This window comes from Oncorhynchus mykiss, chromosome 17 (assembly GCF_013265735.2).
Source record: "Oncorhynchus mykiss isolate Arlee chromosome 17, USDA_OmykA_1.1, whole genome shotgun sequence".
Taxonomy (NCBI): Eukaryota; Metazoa; Chordata; class Actinopteri; order Salmoniformes; family Salmonidae; genus Oncorhynchus; species Oncorhynchus mykiss.
The window spans coordinates 9,580,520-9,599,168 of record NC_048581.1 but is presented as its reverse complement, the minus strand read 5'-3'; the positions used below and the strand labels follow the sequence as shown (position 1 = coordinate 9,599,168).

Genomic DNA, 18,649 nt, shown 5'->3' with positions numbered 1-18,649 from the left:
TCTCACTCAATGTCAACAAAACTAAGGAAATGATCGTGGGCTTCAGGAAACAGCAGAGGGAGCAGCCCTCTATCCACATCGACAGGACAGCGGTGGAGGAGGTGGAAAGTTTTAAGCTCCTTGGCGTACACCTTACTGACAAACTGAAATGGTCCACCCACACAGACAGCATGGTGAAGAAGGCGCAACACCGCCTCTTCAACCTCAGGAGGCTAAAGAAATTTGGCATAACACCTAAAACCCTTACAAACTTTTAGAGATGCACAATTGAGAGCATCCTGTCGAGCTGTATCACCGCCTGGTATGGCAACTGCACCGCCCACAACCGCAAAGCTCTCCAGAGGGTGGTGCGGTCTGCCCGACGCATGACCGGGGGCAAACTTCCCGCCTTCCTGGACACCTACAGCACCCGATGCCATAGGAAGGACAAAGATATCTTTAAGGGCATCAACCACCCGAGCCACTGCCTGTTCACCCCGCTATCATCCAGAAGGTGAGATCAGTACAGGTGCATCAAAGCTGTGACCGAGAGACTCAAAAAAACAGCTTCTATCTCAATGCCATCAGACTGCTAAACAGCCATCACTAGCACATAGATTAGAAATCACTGGCCACTTTTAGAAATGCCACGCTAGCCACTTTAATAATGTTTCCATATCTTATCATCTCATATGTATAAACTACACTCTACATTATTCTACGGTATCTTAGTACATTTTTATTGTGTTTACATATTGCATCACCCATCTCATATGTATATACTGTATTGTATTCTATACTATGCCACTGACTGTTAAACAGCCAACTCCAGCTGCTGCCTGTAGACATAGATTAGAAATCACTGGCCACTTCAAGGAAATGAAACACTAGCCACTTTAATAATGTTTCCGTATCTTGCATTACTCATCTCATAAACTCAGCAAAAAAATAAATGTCCAACTTTTTTATAGATTTTTTATAGATTTTTTACTTGGTTATGAGAAATGTACCCCATCAGCAATATACTTCCTCATGCTCATTCTGCAGTTGTAGGGGACACAGATATATTAAAAAAAAACAAATGCTCCTAAAACACCCAAATATGTTGTTTTTGAAGTGGCAACACTGCGCGGGCTACACAGGGAAGTATGCGGGCTACACGGGGAAGTATCGCTCAAGTCAAGTACAACATGGAATAGAACCTTGTAGATAAAGTTAAGAATGACACAATTTCATGTATAGGCCTACAGCACCTAAAGACCCCCAGCACTATACCGAGAGCATTGCCATTTCTAAAAATGACATATTTGGGTGATGAAAAGGTGAACTTGTCCTTTAAAAAGGGGAAATTCACTCCTTTTAAAATGTATTATTATCTATCCAGCACCGGACCATTAGACATATATTCAATCTCACCAGTGACTACATTGTTTTTTTATACTCAATTTCCACTCACATAAGAATTCGCTTCTGTTTCCTGTCAGAAGCAACTCATAACGTTTTATTACAGGCTTAGACACCGATATGTAAGCAGTGACAAATGTGTGTGGGCTAAGTGCTAGCAGCTATAGCTATTACAACGTTATGGATGAGTTATGAGTGAAGTGCTAGCAGCTATAGCTATTACAACGTTATGGATGAGTTATGAGTGAAGTGCTAGCAGCTATAGCTATTACAACGTTATGGATGAGTTATGAGTTAAGTGCTAGCAGCTATAGCTATTACAACGTTATGGATGAGTTAGGAGTTAAGTGCTAGCAGCTATAGCTATTACAACGTTATGGATGAGTTATGAGTTAAGTGCTAGCAGCTATAGCCATTACAACGTTATGGATGAGTTATGAGTTAAGTGCTAGCAGCTATAGCTATTACAACGTTATGGATGAGTTATGAGTGAAGTGCTAGCAGCTATAGCTATTACAACGTTATGGATGAGTTATGAGTGAAGTGCTAGCAGCTATAGCTATTACAACGTTATGGATGAGTTATGAGTTAAGTGCTAGCAGCTATTACAACGTTATGAATTCATAGCAAGATTATAACCTAGACATGTAGGCTTATAAACACAAACGTGACATGTTGCATCATTTCATCATGCATGTTATCATAAAGACGTTCCGTTACTTGGATAGAGTCAATCTCCCACTTCCCTTTGTTGGAATATGAACATAGGAGGGGCCCTGTGTTTTAGTTAATCATGTCACATGACCTAGATTTGTACTTTTATTTCAAGCTTTTCATCAAACTGTCCCCTTTTCTTTTTTTTATGTCAGATGGTCCAGACCCATCCTCAGACAATATGGTCTAATTCACATTTCTGGAAAAAGCTCAAAATAAAAAAGGTTAAAATACAGGTCAACCAAAACACCACAGGCCCTATAATTTACCCACGAAGTAACAACCAAAACACCACAGGCCCTATAATTTACCCACGAAGTAACAACCAAAACACCACAGGCCCTATAATTTACCCACGAAGTAACAACCAAAACACCACAGGCCCTATAATTTACCCACGAAGTAACAACCAAAACACCACAGGCCCTATAATTTACCCACGAAGTAACAAACAAAACACCACAGGCCCTATAATTTACCCACGAAATAACAGCCAAAACACCACAGGCCCTATAATTTACCCACGAAGTAACAACCAAAACACCACAGGCCCTATAATTTACCCACGAAGTAACAACCAAAACACCACAGGCCCTATAATTTACCCACGAAGTAACAAACAAAACACCACAGGCCCTATAATTTACCCACGAAATAACAGCCAAAACACCACAGGCCCTATAATTTACCCACGAAGTAACAACCAAAACACCACAGGCCCTATAATTTACCCACGAAGTAACAACCAAAACACCACAGGCCCTATAATTTACCCACGAAGTAACAACCAAAACACCACAGGCCCTATAATTTACCCACGAAGTAACAACCAAAACACCACAGGCCCTATAATTTACCCACGAAGTAACAACCAAAACACCACAGGCCCTATAATTTACCCACGAAGTAACAACCAAAACACCACAGGCCCTATAATTTACCCACGAAGTAACAACCAAAACACCACAGGCCCTATAATTTACCCACGAAGTAACAACCAAAACACCACAGGCCCTATAATTTACCCACGAAGTAACAACCAAAACACCACAGGTCCTATAATTTACCACAAAGTAACAACCAAAACACCACAGGCCCTATAATTTACCCACAAAGTAACAACCAAAACACCACAGGCCCTATAATTTACCCACGAAGTAACAACCAAAACACCACAGGCCCTATAATTTACCACGAAGTAACAACCAAAACACCACAGGCCCTATAATTTACCCACGAAGTAACAGCCAAAACACCACAGGCCCTATAATTTACCCACGAAGTAACAACCAAAACACCACAGGCCCTATAATTTACCCACGAAGTAACAAACAAAACACCACAGGCCCTATAATTTACCCACGAAATAACAGCCAAAACACCACAGGCCCTATAATTTACCCACGAAGTAACAACCAAAACACCACAGGCCCTATAATTTACCCACGAAGTAACAACCAAAACACCACAGGCCCTATAATTTACCCACGAAGTAACAACCAAAACACCACAGGCCCTATAATTTACCCTTGAAGTAACAACCAAAACACCACAGGCCCTATAATTTACCCACGAAGTAACAACCAAAACACCACAGGCCCTATAATTTACCCACGAAGTAACAACCAAAACACCACAGGCCCTATAATTTACCCACGAAGTAACAACCAAAACACCACAGGCCCTATAATTTACCACAAAGTAACAACCAAAACACCACAGGCCCTATAATTTACCCACAAAGTAACAACCAAAACACCACAGGCCCTATAATTTACCCACGAAGTAACAACCAAAACACCACAGGCCCTATAATTTACCACGAAGTAACAACCAAAACACCACAGGCCCTATAATTTACCCACGAAGTAACAACCAAAACACCACAGGCCCTATAATTTACCCACGAAGTAACAACCAAAACACCCACAGGCCCTATAATTTACCCACGAAGTAACAACCAAAACACCACAGGCCCTATAATTTACCACGAAGTAACAACCAAAACACCACAGGCCCTATAATTTACCCACAAAGTAACAACCAAAACACCACAGGCCCTATAATTTACCCACTAAGTAACAACCAAAACACCCCCAGGCCCTATAATTTACCCACAAAGTAACAACCAAAACACCACAGGCCCTATAATTTACCCACGAAGTAACAACCAAAACACCACAGGCCCTATAATTTACCACGAAGTAACAACCAAAACACCACAGGCCCTATAATTTACCCACGAAGTAACAACCAAAACACCACAGGCCCTATAATTTACCCACGAAGTAACAACCAAAACACCCACAGGCCCTATAATTTACCCACGAAGTAACAACCAAAACACCACAGGCCCTATAATTTACCACGAAGTAACAACCAAAACACCACAGGCCCTATAATTTACCCACGAAGTAACAACCAAAACTCCACAGGCCCTATAATTTACCCACGAAGTAACAACCAAAACACCACAGGCCCTATAATTTACCCACTAAGTAACAACCAAAACACCCCCAGGCCCTATAATTTACCCACGAAGTAACAACCAAAACACCACAGGCCCTATAATTTACCCACGAAGTAACAACCAAAACACCACAGGCCCTATAATTTACCACGAAGTAACAACCAAAACTCCACAGGCCCTATAATTTACCCACAAAGTAACAACCAAAACACCACAGGCCCTATAATTTACCCACTAAGTAACAACCAAAACACCCACAGGCCCTATAATTTACCACGAAGTAACAACCAAAACACCACAGGCCCTATAATTTACCACGAAGTAACAACCAAAACACCACAGGCCCTATAATTTACCCACGAAATAACAACCAAAACACCACAGGCCCTATAATTTACCACGAAGTAACAACCAAAACACCACAGGCCCTATAATTTACCCACGAAGTAACAACCAAAACACCACAAGCCCTATAATTTACCACGAAGTAACAGCTAAAACACCACAGGCCCTATAATTTACCACGAAGTAACAGCCAAAACACCACAGGCCCTATAATTTACCACGAAGTAACAGCCAAAACACCACAGGCCCTATAATTTACCACGAAGTAACAACCAAAACACCACAGGCCCTATAATTTACCCACGAAGTAACAACCAAAACACCCACAGGCCCTATAATTTACCCACGAAGTAACAACCAAAACACCCACAGGCCCTATAATTTACCACGAAGTAACAGCCAAAACACCACAGGCCCTATAATTTACCATGAAGTAACAACCAAAACACCACAGGCCCTATAATTTACCCACGAAGTAACAGCATGCTCAGTTTTCCTTTAAAAGGGTTCTTACCATCGAAGGGTACATTTTTGGACACCAGGAATCTATGTGCAGCCAGCCGACTGGAATATAATGAAGCCTGCTAGCACAGCGCTTCAGTTATCAGCATCCCATCCCATCTCATCTCACCCCATCCCATCCCATCTCATCCCATCCCATCCCATCTCATCTCATCTCATCCCATCTCATCTCACCCCATCTCATCTCATCTCATCCCATCCCATCTCATCCCAGAACGTATTCTCCCTTGTTCTCTGATAGTGAATCACCCTCATGTGGACAAACTGACACCAAACCAAAATAGAAGTGAATGTCTAGAGTAGTGTTTCCCAGTCCTGGGGACCCAAGGGGAGCACCTTTTGGTTTTTCCCCCAGCACAACACAGCTGATTCAAACAATCAACTTAACATTAAGCTGTATTTTAAATCAGCTGTGTAGTGCTCGGGCAAAAACCAAAACGTGCATCCCTTGGGATGCCCAGGACCGAGTTTGGTTAACACGACTCTAGAGCAGTGAGTGTTTCCTAATCCAGGTCCTCCTGGGGAACGTGTCCTGGCACATTAAGCCTTTGATTATTTGAATCAGGTTTGTTAATGTTGAGTTGATTAGATGAAGCAGTTGTGTAGTGATAGTAGAGGCAAAAACAGAAATGTGGACCTTCTGCTTCCCCAGGACCAGGATGAACAAACACTGGTCTAGAGATCATGGTCTGACATTCTAGCCATGAAGTCGATACAACATCTCTGATATGGTCTTGTTCTTTATGTTTCCAGTTGTATCACAGGTTGTATTTGTAATGAAACAATATTCTGACTCCTTGATTGGGTTTGTAGGATTTATTTAAATATTTACACTACCGGTCAAAAGTTTGGGGTCACTTAGAAATGTCCTTGTTTTTGAAAGAAAGGCAAAACATTTTTTGTCCATTTAAAATAACATCAAATTGATCAGAAATACAGTGTAGACATTGTTAATGTTGTAAATGACTGAAAACAGATGATTTTTAATTGAATATCTACATAGGTGTGAGCAACTATCACTCCTGTGTTCCAATGGCACATTGTGTTAGGTAATCCATCTTTATAATTTTAAAAGGCTAATTGATCATTAGAAAAACCCTTTTGCAATTATGTTAGCACAGCTGAAAACGGTTGTTCTGATTAAAGAAGCAATTAAACTGGCCTTCTTTAGGCTAGTTGAGTATCTGGAGCATCAGCATTTGTGGGTTCGATTACAGGCTCAAAATGGCCAGAAACAAAGAACTTTCTTCTGAAACTCGTCAGTCTATTCTTGTTCTGAGAAATGAAGGCTATTCCATGTGAGAAATTGCCAAGAAACTGAAGATCTCGTACAATGCTGTGTACTACTCTCTTCACAGAACAGAGCAAACTGGGGCTAACCAGAATAGAAAGAGGAGTGGGAGGCACCGGTGCACAACTGAGCAAGAGGACAAGTACATTAGAATGTCTAGTTTGAGAAACAGACGCCTCACAAGTCCTCAACTGGCAGCTTCATTAAATAGTACCCGCAAAACACCCGTCTCAACGTCAACAGTGAAGAGGTGATTCCGGGGTGCTGGCCTTCTTAGCAGTAAACTATCAGAGTATATCCTAGAATCCAGTAGAATCATGTAACCTATCAGAGTATATCCTAGAATCATAATGTATCAGATTATATCCTAGAATCTAGTAGAATAGTAATAATGTAAACTATCAGAGTATTTACTAGAATACAGCACACTGTAATCATAATGTAACCTGTCAGAGTATTTCCTAGTGTCTACAGAATAAAGTATACCCTACCATACAACATATCATTGTATACTTATAGAATGACTGGGGCAAGGCAAGGGTAGCCTATAATATAGGGTCGATTGGCAACAGTGATGGTCTAGTCCATCATTAGCCCAATGGGTGGGCCTGTCTGAATGTTTTTGTTGTGCAGAATGGCCATTATTTGGCTAATAATGGGGGAAAAAAGTAAACGATGTGGAAGCCTCGAGGACAAATATGGGCTTTTGTGCAGGGTTGAGGTCAATTCCAGTCAATTCAGAAAGTAAACTATTCCAATTCCACATTTCCCTCATTGAAAAGTATTGAAGAGAATTGACATTTCAGTGTACTGAATTGACTGGAATTTAAATGAAGTAAATACCTACTTCAATTCCAACCACAAAACCTCCGTTTAGATTTTGAAACCTAAAAATAACTTGCCTAGCTAACAGCTAAATGTTGTTTTTACTTTGTATTCTAATTGAGGCTCCACATGTTGTCATGGAAAATATGAATGTTATTTCCAACAGCCAAGGAGCAACTCCGCCATAAATCCAGTGCATATTGAACAATATTGATGCAATAATGTTCATGGTATTTTGGAAATGTTCTATCAGCTGATGCTGGGTTGCCATGGTAATGTAAAATGCTCATTCAAATGATACTAACTGATGTGGCTCATGCAATGGAATGTATATATTTTTTTAAACATCAGTTTAGTTCACTCAACAAATCACAGCACAGATTAAAGGGTACACTTCCTGCTTTTACTTCCTGGCATGGATACACTCAAAATGGCTGCCAGTCCACCCATTATGCCATCATTGACTTGAATGTTGACACCTTTCTATTCATATTTCTATGGCTGAAAGGCCAGTCTCTTTGGGAGTGACGAGGAGTGACGAGGAGTGGGATGTTAGCTGGAGAGACCGTTACCTAGACTACAGATAATGGGTTTCATTGCAGGACTTTTTGGGGACCAACAATTGATTCCCATTCAAAATCCTATTTTTCCTAACCCCTAAACCCTAACTGTGAACCTAACCCCTAAGCCTAAAATAACCTTTTTACAAGTGAAGACTGAAAAAAAAAGTCCTTCTCTGGATTTTAGTTAGTTTACTATTCATGAGGACTTCTGGTACTCACAAGTATAGTAAAACGTGTACTCACACACACACACACACACACACACACATACAAAACACCAGCCTATTAAATGTACCATTAAAATAGTTATGTCAGACGTATAAAGAGCATTGTTCAGTGTTGATTAAAATGGGACGAGGCGTAGACCAGAGGGCTAAACTACAAAGACCATTCAATGAGTCAGCCTGTCTAAATACTCTGATATGACCTTTTCTTGTTTTTAGAAAGAGAAGCTTGGAATTGGCATTGTATAGCTGACTCAACCAACAACGCATATCTCATTTTGAATGCATTAATTAGTCAGAAAAATCAATAGATATTTCTGGTTGCTTATCAAAGTTAGCTGGATAACTAATTGATCCTGCTTTGTAGTACACCTCCTCTATACACATGTCATTTTAATACTCACAAGCAGATCCCTACTGCAAGCTATTAAAGTTAATTAAATTATTTGTGTTGGTTCTGGGTTGCTGACATTAATAATAACAGTCATTTAGTAGATGCTTTTATCCAAAGTCAGTCATGCATGCACACATTCACGTATGGGTGGTCCCAGGAATTGAACCCACAATCCTAGTATTAATATTAGTAGTATTAACTATTAGTAGTATTAATATTAGTAGTATTAATATTAGTCGTATTCATATTAGTAGTATTAATAGTAGTAGTACAACACTACAGTTGCTGCTCTTTCAAAGCACACAGAGACGTCTTCCTTATGTGTATCCAGCGTGTGTCCGGCATGTGTTAGTCCGTTGTGTGTGTTAGTCCGTTGTGTGTGTTAGTCCGGTGTGTGTCTTAGTCCGGTGTGTGTGTGTGTGTGTGTGTGTGTGTGTCTTCTGGTGTTTTCTGAGTCTCCAGACGTGCAGAAAGCGTTTGCCACAGACCAGACACTGGAAGGGCCTCTCTCCTGTGTGAATGAGCTGATGCTCTTTTAAACTAGAAGATGTGGAGAGACTGGCCCCGCAGTCGGCACAGTGGTGAAGTTTCTCCCCTGTGTGAGTCCGATGGTGTGCCCTCATGTTACCCCTCTGTGAGAAACCCTTCCCACACACGGGGCAGTGGAATGGTTTCTCTCCAGTGTGAATCCGCTGGTGAGATTTCAACTGCTGCAAGTCAATGAAGCTTTTCCCACAATCAGTGCAGAGGTGAGGTCTCTCCCCCGTGTGGATGAGAAGGTGCCTCTTCAGAGTCTCTGACCGGGAATAGGCCTTCCCACAGTCAGGGCAGCGGTGCGGTTTCTCTCCCGTGTGAGCGCGTTGGTGCCGTCGAAGCTCGGATGGTTTGGGGAAGCAGATCCCGCAGTCAGCGCAGCGGTGGGGTCTCTCCAGCTTCCCTTGGTGAGCCTGCTCGTGCACTTTCCGGTGACGGTCGTCGGCAAAGCTCTTCCCGCACTGGGAGCAAGGGAACGGTTTCTCTCCGGTGTGTCCTCGCTCGTGCCGAACCAGGCCGGATAACTTCTTGAAGGTCTTGCCACATTTAGGACACGGGTGGTCCATCCTCTTTCTCCTCTGGTGTACGGGCTGGTGCCTTAGATTAGAGCACTATTGTTATGGTCTACACAGTTAATTGTCCATGAATTTTTTACAGAACAGAAATGGCTCTTTGGTGTTCTGGCTTACCTTCTGAGGCGCGACAGCTTCTCAAACGTCTTGCCACACTGTTGACACTGGTGAGTCGGCTTCTCGGTGCTCTTGTGTGTTCCCCTGTGTTTCTTCAGGACTGAGAGGTTGCCAAAAGACTGGTTGCAGTCAGGGCACGGGTGCTTGCTCTTCCTCAAGTGTGATGGCTCGTGCCTCTTCAGACGCGACAGCCTCTCAAAGGTTTTACCGCAGTCGGGGCACTGGTGGAGTTTCTTTACTGTGTTCTTATTCTTTGGTGCTTTGGGTTCTCCCACCTTCACTACCACAGCGGGACTTGGTGTGTAGTCGGTGTCTGAACCTAGACAGACAAGGGAATAGATTTAGCCTGGTTAAAACATTGGTTAATGTCTGGATTAACCAGGCTAGATTTTTTTAGTTTAGAGTAAACAAAAAATGTGTGTGTGTGTGTGTGTGTGTGTGTGAGTGAGTGAGACAAGACACAGGTAGTTATTGGGCGGGCAGTCACTCAATGTCGGGCATATTACACAATGTACGTGACATATACTATTAAAGGCCCAATGCAGCCGTTTTTGACTGAATATCAAATAATTTCTCGGTAACAATTAAGACCTTACTGTAATAGTTTCCAATTAAAGTTGTCAAAAATAAACAAAAATAGCTTTGTAGCAACAACAAAAAAAATCTCATGCAAGAATCTTGCTAGTTCTGTCTGGGAGGGGCCGAATTGAAGGGAATTGTCACCTGAAAACGATCTGTTATTGGTAGAGAGGTTTGGGACTCTGTTATTGGTCTATTAACTCCACCCATACAAAATCTGCTGATTAGAAAATGTAGATCAGGGGGTGGGCAACTCCAGTCCTTGAGGGCCTGATTGGTGTCACACTTTTTCTCCATCCCTAGCAAACACAGCTGATTAATCAATCTGCATTCTAAACTGAAAATCATGATTAGGTGATTATTGGAGTCTGGTGTGTTAGCTGGGGCAAAACTGTGACACCAATCAGGCCCTCGAGGACTGGAATTGCCCATCCCCTGGTGTAGATGGCATTTTCAATCAGCAACTATCAAGAAATAACACTGGTCATATATATATTACACTTTTACAGTGTTATATTTATAGAACAGCTGATGAAACTGACACAAAACAAAGAAAGGCTGAATTTTGACCACAACTGGGCCTTTAACACAATGCTACGGACATTACTATGAAACTGATAATGTTCTCCCCAAACCCAACCTCGGTCAACCATGTCCTCCTCATCATCCTCATCATCCTCATCTTCCTCCTCCTCTTTGACAATCACATTGAATGTTGGTTTTCTTGCCTCACGGAGGCCTGGAAGGTCCTCTGGTTCCAACCCAGACTTATCAACAGCACCTGGGGAGGGAATAGAATTAGGTTCATTTCTAAATCCCCTTAATAGCAAAATCCCAGTTGGAAGAATCCCAAGATCAGGAGAGAAGCAGGAAATCGGTGAATTCTCCAATTAAGATTTCTGGAAAATCTGGGAATTTTTGGCGAGTTATGGGAATTGTGCCTAACTGGCCTTATTGTCAACACTAGCTAGGTTTGTTACAATATGGCATTTCCATGGTAATGGAATGACACGGACTCAGATTTTTCCACTTTAAAATGTATGCCTAACAAACACCATTGAAATCAAAGTTTAACAAACCATATCACTCTATTTTAACAATGTACACTGAAAATGTTACTATAAAACACATTTACTAGAAGAACTGTGCAGATCCAAAGTTTGGTAACAGAATTTCAGTAAAATCTCCCTCAGCTTTTTTATGGAACCAAGATAAAGTTTGATCATACAGTTACTGTTCCCCTTCCCCTCTTGAATTCATTATTAAGGGGCCATCACCATGACTTTAATACACCAATGGTAACATGATATTCTCTTACCCAATTAAAAAAATGGTGGAAGCCCTCAATGACAACATCCACGCTAAAACAGGTGATATACATCTAAAGTCCTCTGTGGTTTGAGCAGAAATCAAAACGTTGCTTATTTCTAATATTAAGGATATAAAATGGTTGGGGAAAGTATACAGTTGAAGTCGGACATTTACATACCCCTTAGCCAAATACATTAAAACTCAGTTTCACAATTCCTGACATTTAATCCTAGTAAAAATTCCCTGTTTTAGGTGAGTTAGGATCACCACTTCAGAATAATAGTAGAGAGAATGATTTATTTCAGCTTTTACTTCTTTCATCACATTCCCAGTGTGTCAGAAGTTTACATACACCCAATTAGTATTTGTTAGCATTGCCTTTAAATTGTTTAACTTGGGTCAAACGTTCTGGGTAGCCTTCCACAAGCTTCCCGCAATAAGTTGGGTGAATTTTGGCCCATTCCTCCTGACAGAGCTGGTGTAACTGAGTCAAGTTTATAGGCCTCCTTGCTCTGCCCACAAATGTTCTATGGGATTGAGGTCAGGGCTTTGTGATGGCCACTCCAATCCCTTGACTTTGTTGTCCTTAAACCATTTTGCCACAACTTTGGAAGTATGCTTGGGGTCATTGTCCATTTGGAAGACCCATTTGTGACCAAGCTTTAACTTCCTGACTGATGTCTTGAGCTGTTGCTTCGATATATCCACAATTTTCCTACCTCATGATGCCATCTATTTTGTGAAGTGCACCAGTCCCCCCTGCAGCAAAGCATCCCCACAACATGATGCTGCCACCCCCGTGCTTCACAATTGGGATGGTGTTCTTTGGCTTGCAAGCCTCAACCTTTTTCTGCAAACATAACGATGGTCTTTATGGCCATTTTTGTTTCATCAGACCAGAGGACATTTCTCCAAAAATTACAATCTTTGTCCCCATGTGCAGTTGCAAACCGTAGTCTGGCTTTTTTTATGGCAGTTTTGGAACAGTGGCTTCTTCCTTGCTGAGCGGCCTTTCAGGTTCTGTCGATATAGGACTCGTTTACTGTGGATATAGATATCTTTATACCGGTTTCCTCCAGCATCTTCCCAAGGTCCTTTGCTGTTGTTCTGGGATTGATTTGCACTTTTCGCACCAAAGTACGTTCATCTCTAAGAGACAGAACGCATCTCCTTCCTGAGCAGTGTGACGGCTGCATGGTCCTATGGTGTTTATACTTGTGTAATATTGTTTGTACAGATGAACGAGGTACCTTCAGGCGTTTGGAAATTGCTCCCAAGGATGAACCAGACTTGTGGAGGTCTACCATTTTTTCCCCTGCGGTCTTGGCTGATTTCTTTTGATTTTCCCATGATGTCAAGCAAAGAGGCACTGAGTTTGAAGGTAGGCCTTGAAATACATCCACATGTACACCTCAAATTGACTCAAATTATATAAATTAGCTTATCAGAAGCTTCTAAAGCCATGACATCATTTCCTGGAATTTTCCAAGCTGTTTAAAGGCACAGTCAACTTGGTGTATGTAAACATCTGACCCACTGGAATTGTGATACAGTGAATTATAAGTGAAATAATCTGTCTGTAAACAATTGTTGGAAAAATGACTTGTGTCATGCACAAGTAGATGTCCTAACCAACTTGCAAAAAACTACAGTTTGTTAACAAGACATTTGTGGAGTGATTGAAAAGTTTTAATGACTCCAACCTAAGTGTATGTAAACTTCTGACTTCAACTGTATATGCCTTAATTTCTCAAAAATATAGACTCAGCTTTCATTTGACACCAGATTTGACATTCTCCTATGACCTTTACATGTTGGTGCTCATGGGTCCTTTTACATGGAACTGGAACATGTGGTCTAGTGGTCTAAGCTGCTGGCTCCAGAACAAATATACCGTTGGTGGTGTTCCGTACCGACAGATGCGCAGGCGTTGCATAGCGTCAACCAATGGTTTCGCGCCACATCATCGACTAGTCAGTCTGGCATCAAATTGATACATCACATGATGTGGTTAGCTGGTATGTTAAACACCCATCCAGCCGTTGTGAGATCTGACATGATGGCATGTTTTCAGGCAGTAACCTCCCACCACCGTGTACGGCTGCGGTCCACTTCTATTTCAGAACGCTTTCCTCTCTACTCTATCCTACCCAATGAAACAGAACATATGAGAGGAGTGGCACTGCCTCACTTCTTAAAACACTTTTAAAGTAGGAAAAAACATGTTATATATATATCCTAGTTTACCTTCATGACTGTAGTCCATTTGTGAGGGCTGGACAGGGTTGCACCAGCTGTGTGTAACGTCATCATCACTAGTGGGTTCGTCTTTAACACTGATGTGAGGATCCATATACGGTGCTTTATCTGTAGGTGTGATGGCATGCACACACACACACACACACACACACACACACATAGAATGAAGTGAAATGTTAAGTTTTGGCGACAGTAGGCAGGTTTCCATTGACCCAGCAACGTCGCAAAAAATATCATTGCGACATGTGTAATGGAAACGGCAGATCTAGGATAACTTTTCTAAACATCAACAACATTTGTATCTGTTTCGACATGGGTAGATGTGTCTTTTGCCAAACTTTCTTTACTACAAGACATGATGATTGAAAGTGTTTTGTTTTTTTCAAAAGAAATTATAGCAGGATAATGTTGAAGGTACGCAGGGCCCGTGATGTTATCATGTAACTATATATAAAACTCCACATTTAATTGAAAATGCCTACTGCCTGCAAAATCTATTTTTTCAACTAAAAATTACATTTATTTTTAGGACTGATTTTCCTAACTTTCAAGAATACCTGAATTGCTTTGCCTCGCAAGTTTCGCCATCCAATTATTTAAGATCTACAGGAGAGCAAGTTACCCAATGATCTACCGTATATATTTTTACACACACACTAGATGACAGAGGGCGCTGTGTTGAAGCCACCGTGTTGCCATCTTGACACTCTCCCACCATTGTAAATAATATTTTGGAAGCTACAGAAAGGCTCCATTTGTTTTTGACACATGAATTCCATTACAGACATTTTAATGTATACTTTTAAATGATTTGACCTAAAATATAAAAATATAAAAACATGTTCCTTAAAGTAGATTACTAGTGTTATTGTCCTCACTAAAACAAAAATACACGTAATTGAAATACTGTAGAATGCCATTCATTCCTATGGAGAACTGCTCCTACTAGGGAGTGCCAATATGGATGACCAACAGCTTCAAAGCCTCTCAATGGCCCATACATATCATCAGCAATCCAGAGTTTATATACATCATTGCACTTACCCCATTCATAGACGCCAAATGTTTTTGCGCCTGTTTGTGATAGTATCTTCTGACGAGGGAGTTTTGTTAAGAGCCTAGCTTAAGGTACCGTTTTGGAAACATAAATAACTTATAAAACAACACCTTCATAAGGTTAGTGTTCCACGTGGCCATATTATATCCATGTTACAGCGTTTGTTTACAGAAAACAGAGGTGACCACCTGTGCTATTTTGCTATGTTTCGAACACACCTGCACAATGAAATGTTGCGTTTGCCTTGCAGCATCGTGTTGCGGAGGGCAGTTGCAGTGCGTTCGGTGTGGTGCATACGTTGAACGTATGCGTCAAACTAAGTGTAGACGGCTTGACAGAAATGGCAGCAGAAGGTGAATGTTGAACTTTGGTTGCATACATATCCAGATGATGCTGCATACTATTTTGCGCAATGTCACGGTCGGTGTGTTCGAAGCGTATCTAGCGTGCTTCAAACACTTGTACGCGTAACTCGGGAAGTGTAGTGTAAGTGTAGTTTCGTCAGATGGAGGCACCCATATCTGTATGAATCTGTGCAAAATATTTTTTATTTCAAGTATTGTTTTCTCGCTAATGAAAGGGCCATATGTTTCGAGAGCGATGATTACCAAATCGTATTAGTCACAAGCACCGAATATAACAGGCGAAATGCTTACTTACAAAGACCCCAACAAACAATGCACGCTTAAACCACTTCATTTTTATTCCACACTGTAGGTTTTAGCGAAAGTATTTTTTTTTTTTAGGTGTGAAGTCATTATGTCCAGCTGTTTTACCTGGACAAGATAGCTGAATGGAAACGCAACATAATAGGGAATTGTCGCATTTGCCTGGAAACCCAACATTGAATTGGTTAGAATTCTATGTCAGCAAGAAATTACCTTTTGAATAATGAACGTTTCCTCTCACGGCCCCTATTTTATTTAACTAGGCAAGTCAGTTAGGAACAAATCATTAGTTTCAATGACGACATAGGAACAGTGGGTAAACTGCCTTGTTCAGGGGCAGAACGATAGATGTTTACCTTGTCAGCTCGGGGATTCGATCTTGAAACCTTCCGGTTACTAGTAAAACGCTAGGCTACCTGCCGCCCCGCTATAGGCCAGAATGTTGAATACAATTACCGGTGTCTGTGCAAAAGTTGATGTTTTCCTATCGATATGACTCACATTCCTACCACCAAAGGGACCAACTGCACGGACCACCGGTAGGCCTACCTTAAAATAGATTCGTATTCAACATTCTCGCTTGTGGAGGTCGCGAGAGGAAACTTTCATGATTCAAACGCTCATTTCGGATGGACGTAGAATTCTAGGGAATTCAATGTCGGGTTTCCAGGCAACTGTCGCATCTATCTTCTATGCGAACTTTGTAAATGTCGACAAATCACTGGACATAACTAGTGACACAAAGGAGATAAGTCACTCACAACATAGAGCTGGTAGGCAGAGGCATAATGTTTAACGTTATTACAGATCTGATGTTTACAGACATAAAAGACCGAAGGCTACAATTAGCAATGACATGATGATGATAACGGCGGAAATATTACGGTTTATTTTTGTGAACATGTTGCCACTATTTCAGCACTCACCAATAAAGGCCAGCTTCTGACATTAACAGTACTGCAGCAAACAAAACAGCCACCCACCTATGCTAACGATGCTAGTACTTCTGTTAGCTTGCTCTCTCTGTTTCTGTCCTTTTCATAGAGTTCTAGCTATTTAGATGATCTCGCATTCTAGTAGGGGCAGTAATCCTTAAATCAGCAACGTATCAAGTCACGTCTCATATATAAATATATTTATTATAACTTGGAAAACGCGGAGTTGCTAGCCACCTACCTGATGGCAGCACAAATATTACGCCACTTCCGGTTTTAGTACGGAACGGAAGTTTACAGTCCTACTGGAGCTCAACCTTTTCTCCCCAAACGATTAATAGCAAAGACTTTTCAACGTTAAATGTGAGTTTGGGAGTTGACTAATGTGCGACTAAAGCTTGCATGGCGCACAGTAAACATGAGGGTTACTGCAGGTAGCTGCTAGCCAAAGGTAGCTTTTTTTTTGTTACTAGCTAACGTTAGCTAGCTGCACCAGTATCTTGGTAGAGGAGACGTTGGATTTGACGAATATCCTCTATTGTCCAATAATTTACAATTTATTGCCCCATTAGACAACTCTGCAACCGTTATAATGTCAAAATACGTTCGCTCCGATTTGGAAAATCGTTTTGAACAGCCATCCAAGTCGGATACTAGGGTATCTTTCTAGAGCTCCGACCTGAAGTTCACTAACGTCATTATTTAACCTCGTTTCCCCCCCAGTTGTCCTGAAAGCACCAGTACTTCCAAAAAAGGTCTACATTCGAGAAGGGGGTAGCTGCCGCTCAATATGGCGAGTGGATGTGTCGAAAGCGCTCTGGTTTTGATGGATTTGCGCTCCGGTTTTTTTTTCTTCCGTTTCTTACCACGCAATACTGTACATTGACCTAATATACAGCGAGAGTTTGTACTTCTGTTTTGAAGCCAAAGGATGAGTCCGAGTCGCATTTCACTGTTAGTTTTATACAAACCATGTTTTTTGTACTGATGATGAGGGAAAGGGTACCTAGTCAGTTGTTCAACTGAATGCATTTAATCCAACCCCTCTGCTTCACGCGCTGTAAGCATGTGCTGACTATCACCCTGAAACTAGGTAGCTACTACTCACGCCATTGCCGGACAGTAGTGTTGTTGCCATTCATGGCCTCCCCACTGAGTCGAATGTATGTACATGTATCAAGGTGACAACTAGATGGTTATCAATATTAACTATCTAGAAAGGCACTATAGGAGTGTCATGGCAAAAACTAACAGATTGGCCAATAGCTTCTACCCGCAGACCATTTGGGCTCTCGAGTGGCGCAGCATCTCAGTGCAAGAGGCGTCACTACAGTCCCTGGTTCGAATCCAGGCTGTATCACATCTGGCCGTGATTGAGAGTCCCATAGAACACCGGTGCACTAGTCTACGGCTTATTGACTCGTTGTGCAGCCCAATCAGCCATGTACAACCGTTTTGAGTGGCAAAAAATCTGCCCAATTAGCTGATTCGCTCTCCATACACCCACACCTTTCGACACACCCACACTCCGGTTGCCATATTGGGCTGCAGCTACCCATACTTTCTCAAATCTTTGTCTTCTTCAGCTTTGTCTTCTTTGGTGGGGTTTTAGGGTGGACTACAACCTGAAAAGTTGTATTCCTGCCCTCTGCTGGATTCAGAAAACAAAGGGTGGAAATCCAAAATAGAAAAGGGAAAAAAAGGAAAACAACTTAACCCCCTCAAACGTCTGAAAAACAACATACAAAACAAAAACGTAATCCTCAGTCATTCAAATTCCCCCAGAGCCCTACACAGATCTGGGGACCTGAGAGGATGGAACTACTCCAGCCAGTATTCCGTGCAGCTGTCAAGGTCCCCTGTCGCGCATCGCCACCTTGCTGTCA

General features: G+C 41.6%; 1 protein-coding gene across 4 annotated transcripts; it reads right to left on the bottom strand.

Annotated features, from left to right (window-relative positions):
* Nucleotides 1-6,857: 6,857 nt before the first annotated feature.
* LOC110493376 (zinc finger protein 501) lies at nt 6,858-17,560 on the bottom strand. Of its 4 annotated transcripts, none has more exons than XM_036948841.1 (5): nt 16,755-17,560; nt 14,092-14,211; nt 11,174-11,314; nt 9,955-10,273; nt 6,858-9,862 (listed from the first exon to the last, which is right to left on the bottom strand). In XM_036948841.1, the coding sequence occupies exons 2-5, from the start codon at nt 14,195-14,197 to the stop codon at nt 9,097-9,099; spliced, it is 1,332 nt and encodes a 443-aa protein (XP_036804736.1). In that variant the 5' UTR covers nt 14,198-14,211; nt 16,755-17,560; the 3' UTR covers nt 6,858-9,096. The 4 variants fall into 4 exon arrangements, with proteins under 4 accessions (XP_036804736.1, XP_036804737.1, XP_036804738.1 ...); XM_036948842.1 differs by having other exon boundaries at nt 16,812-17,560; XM_036948843.1 differs by having other exon boundaries at nt 17,005-17,560.
* Between the last annotated feature and the right edge of the window lie 1,089 nt (nt 17,561-18,649).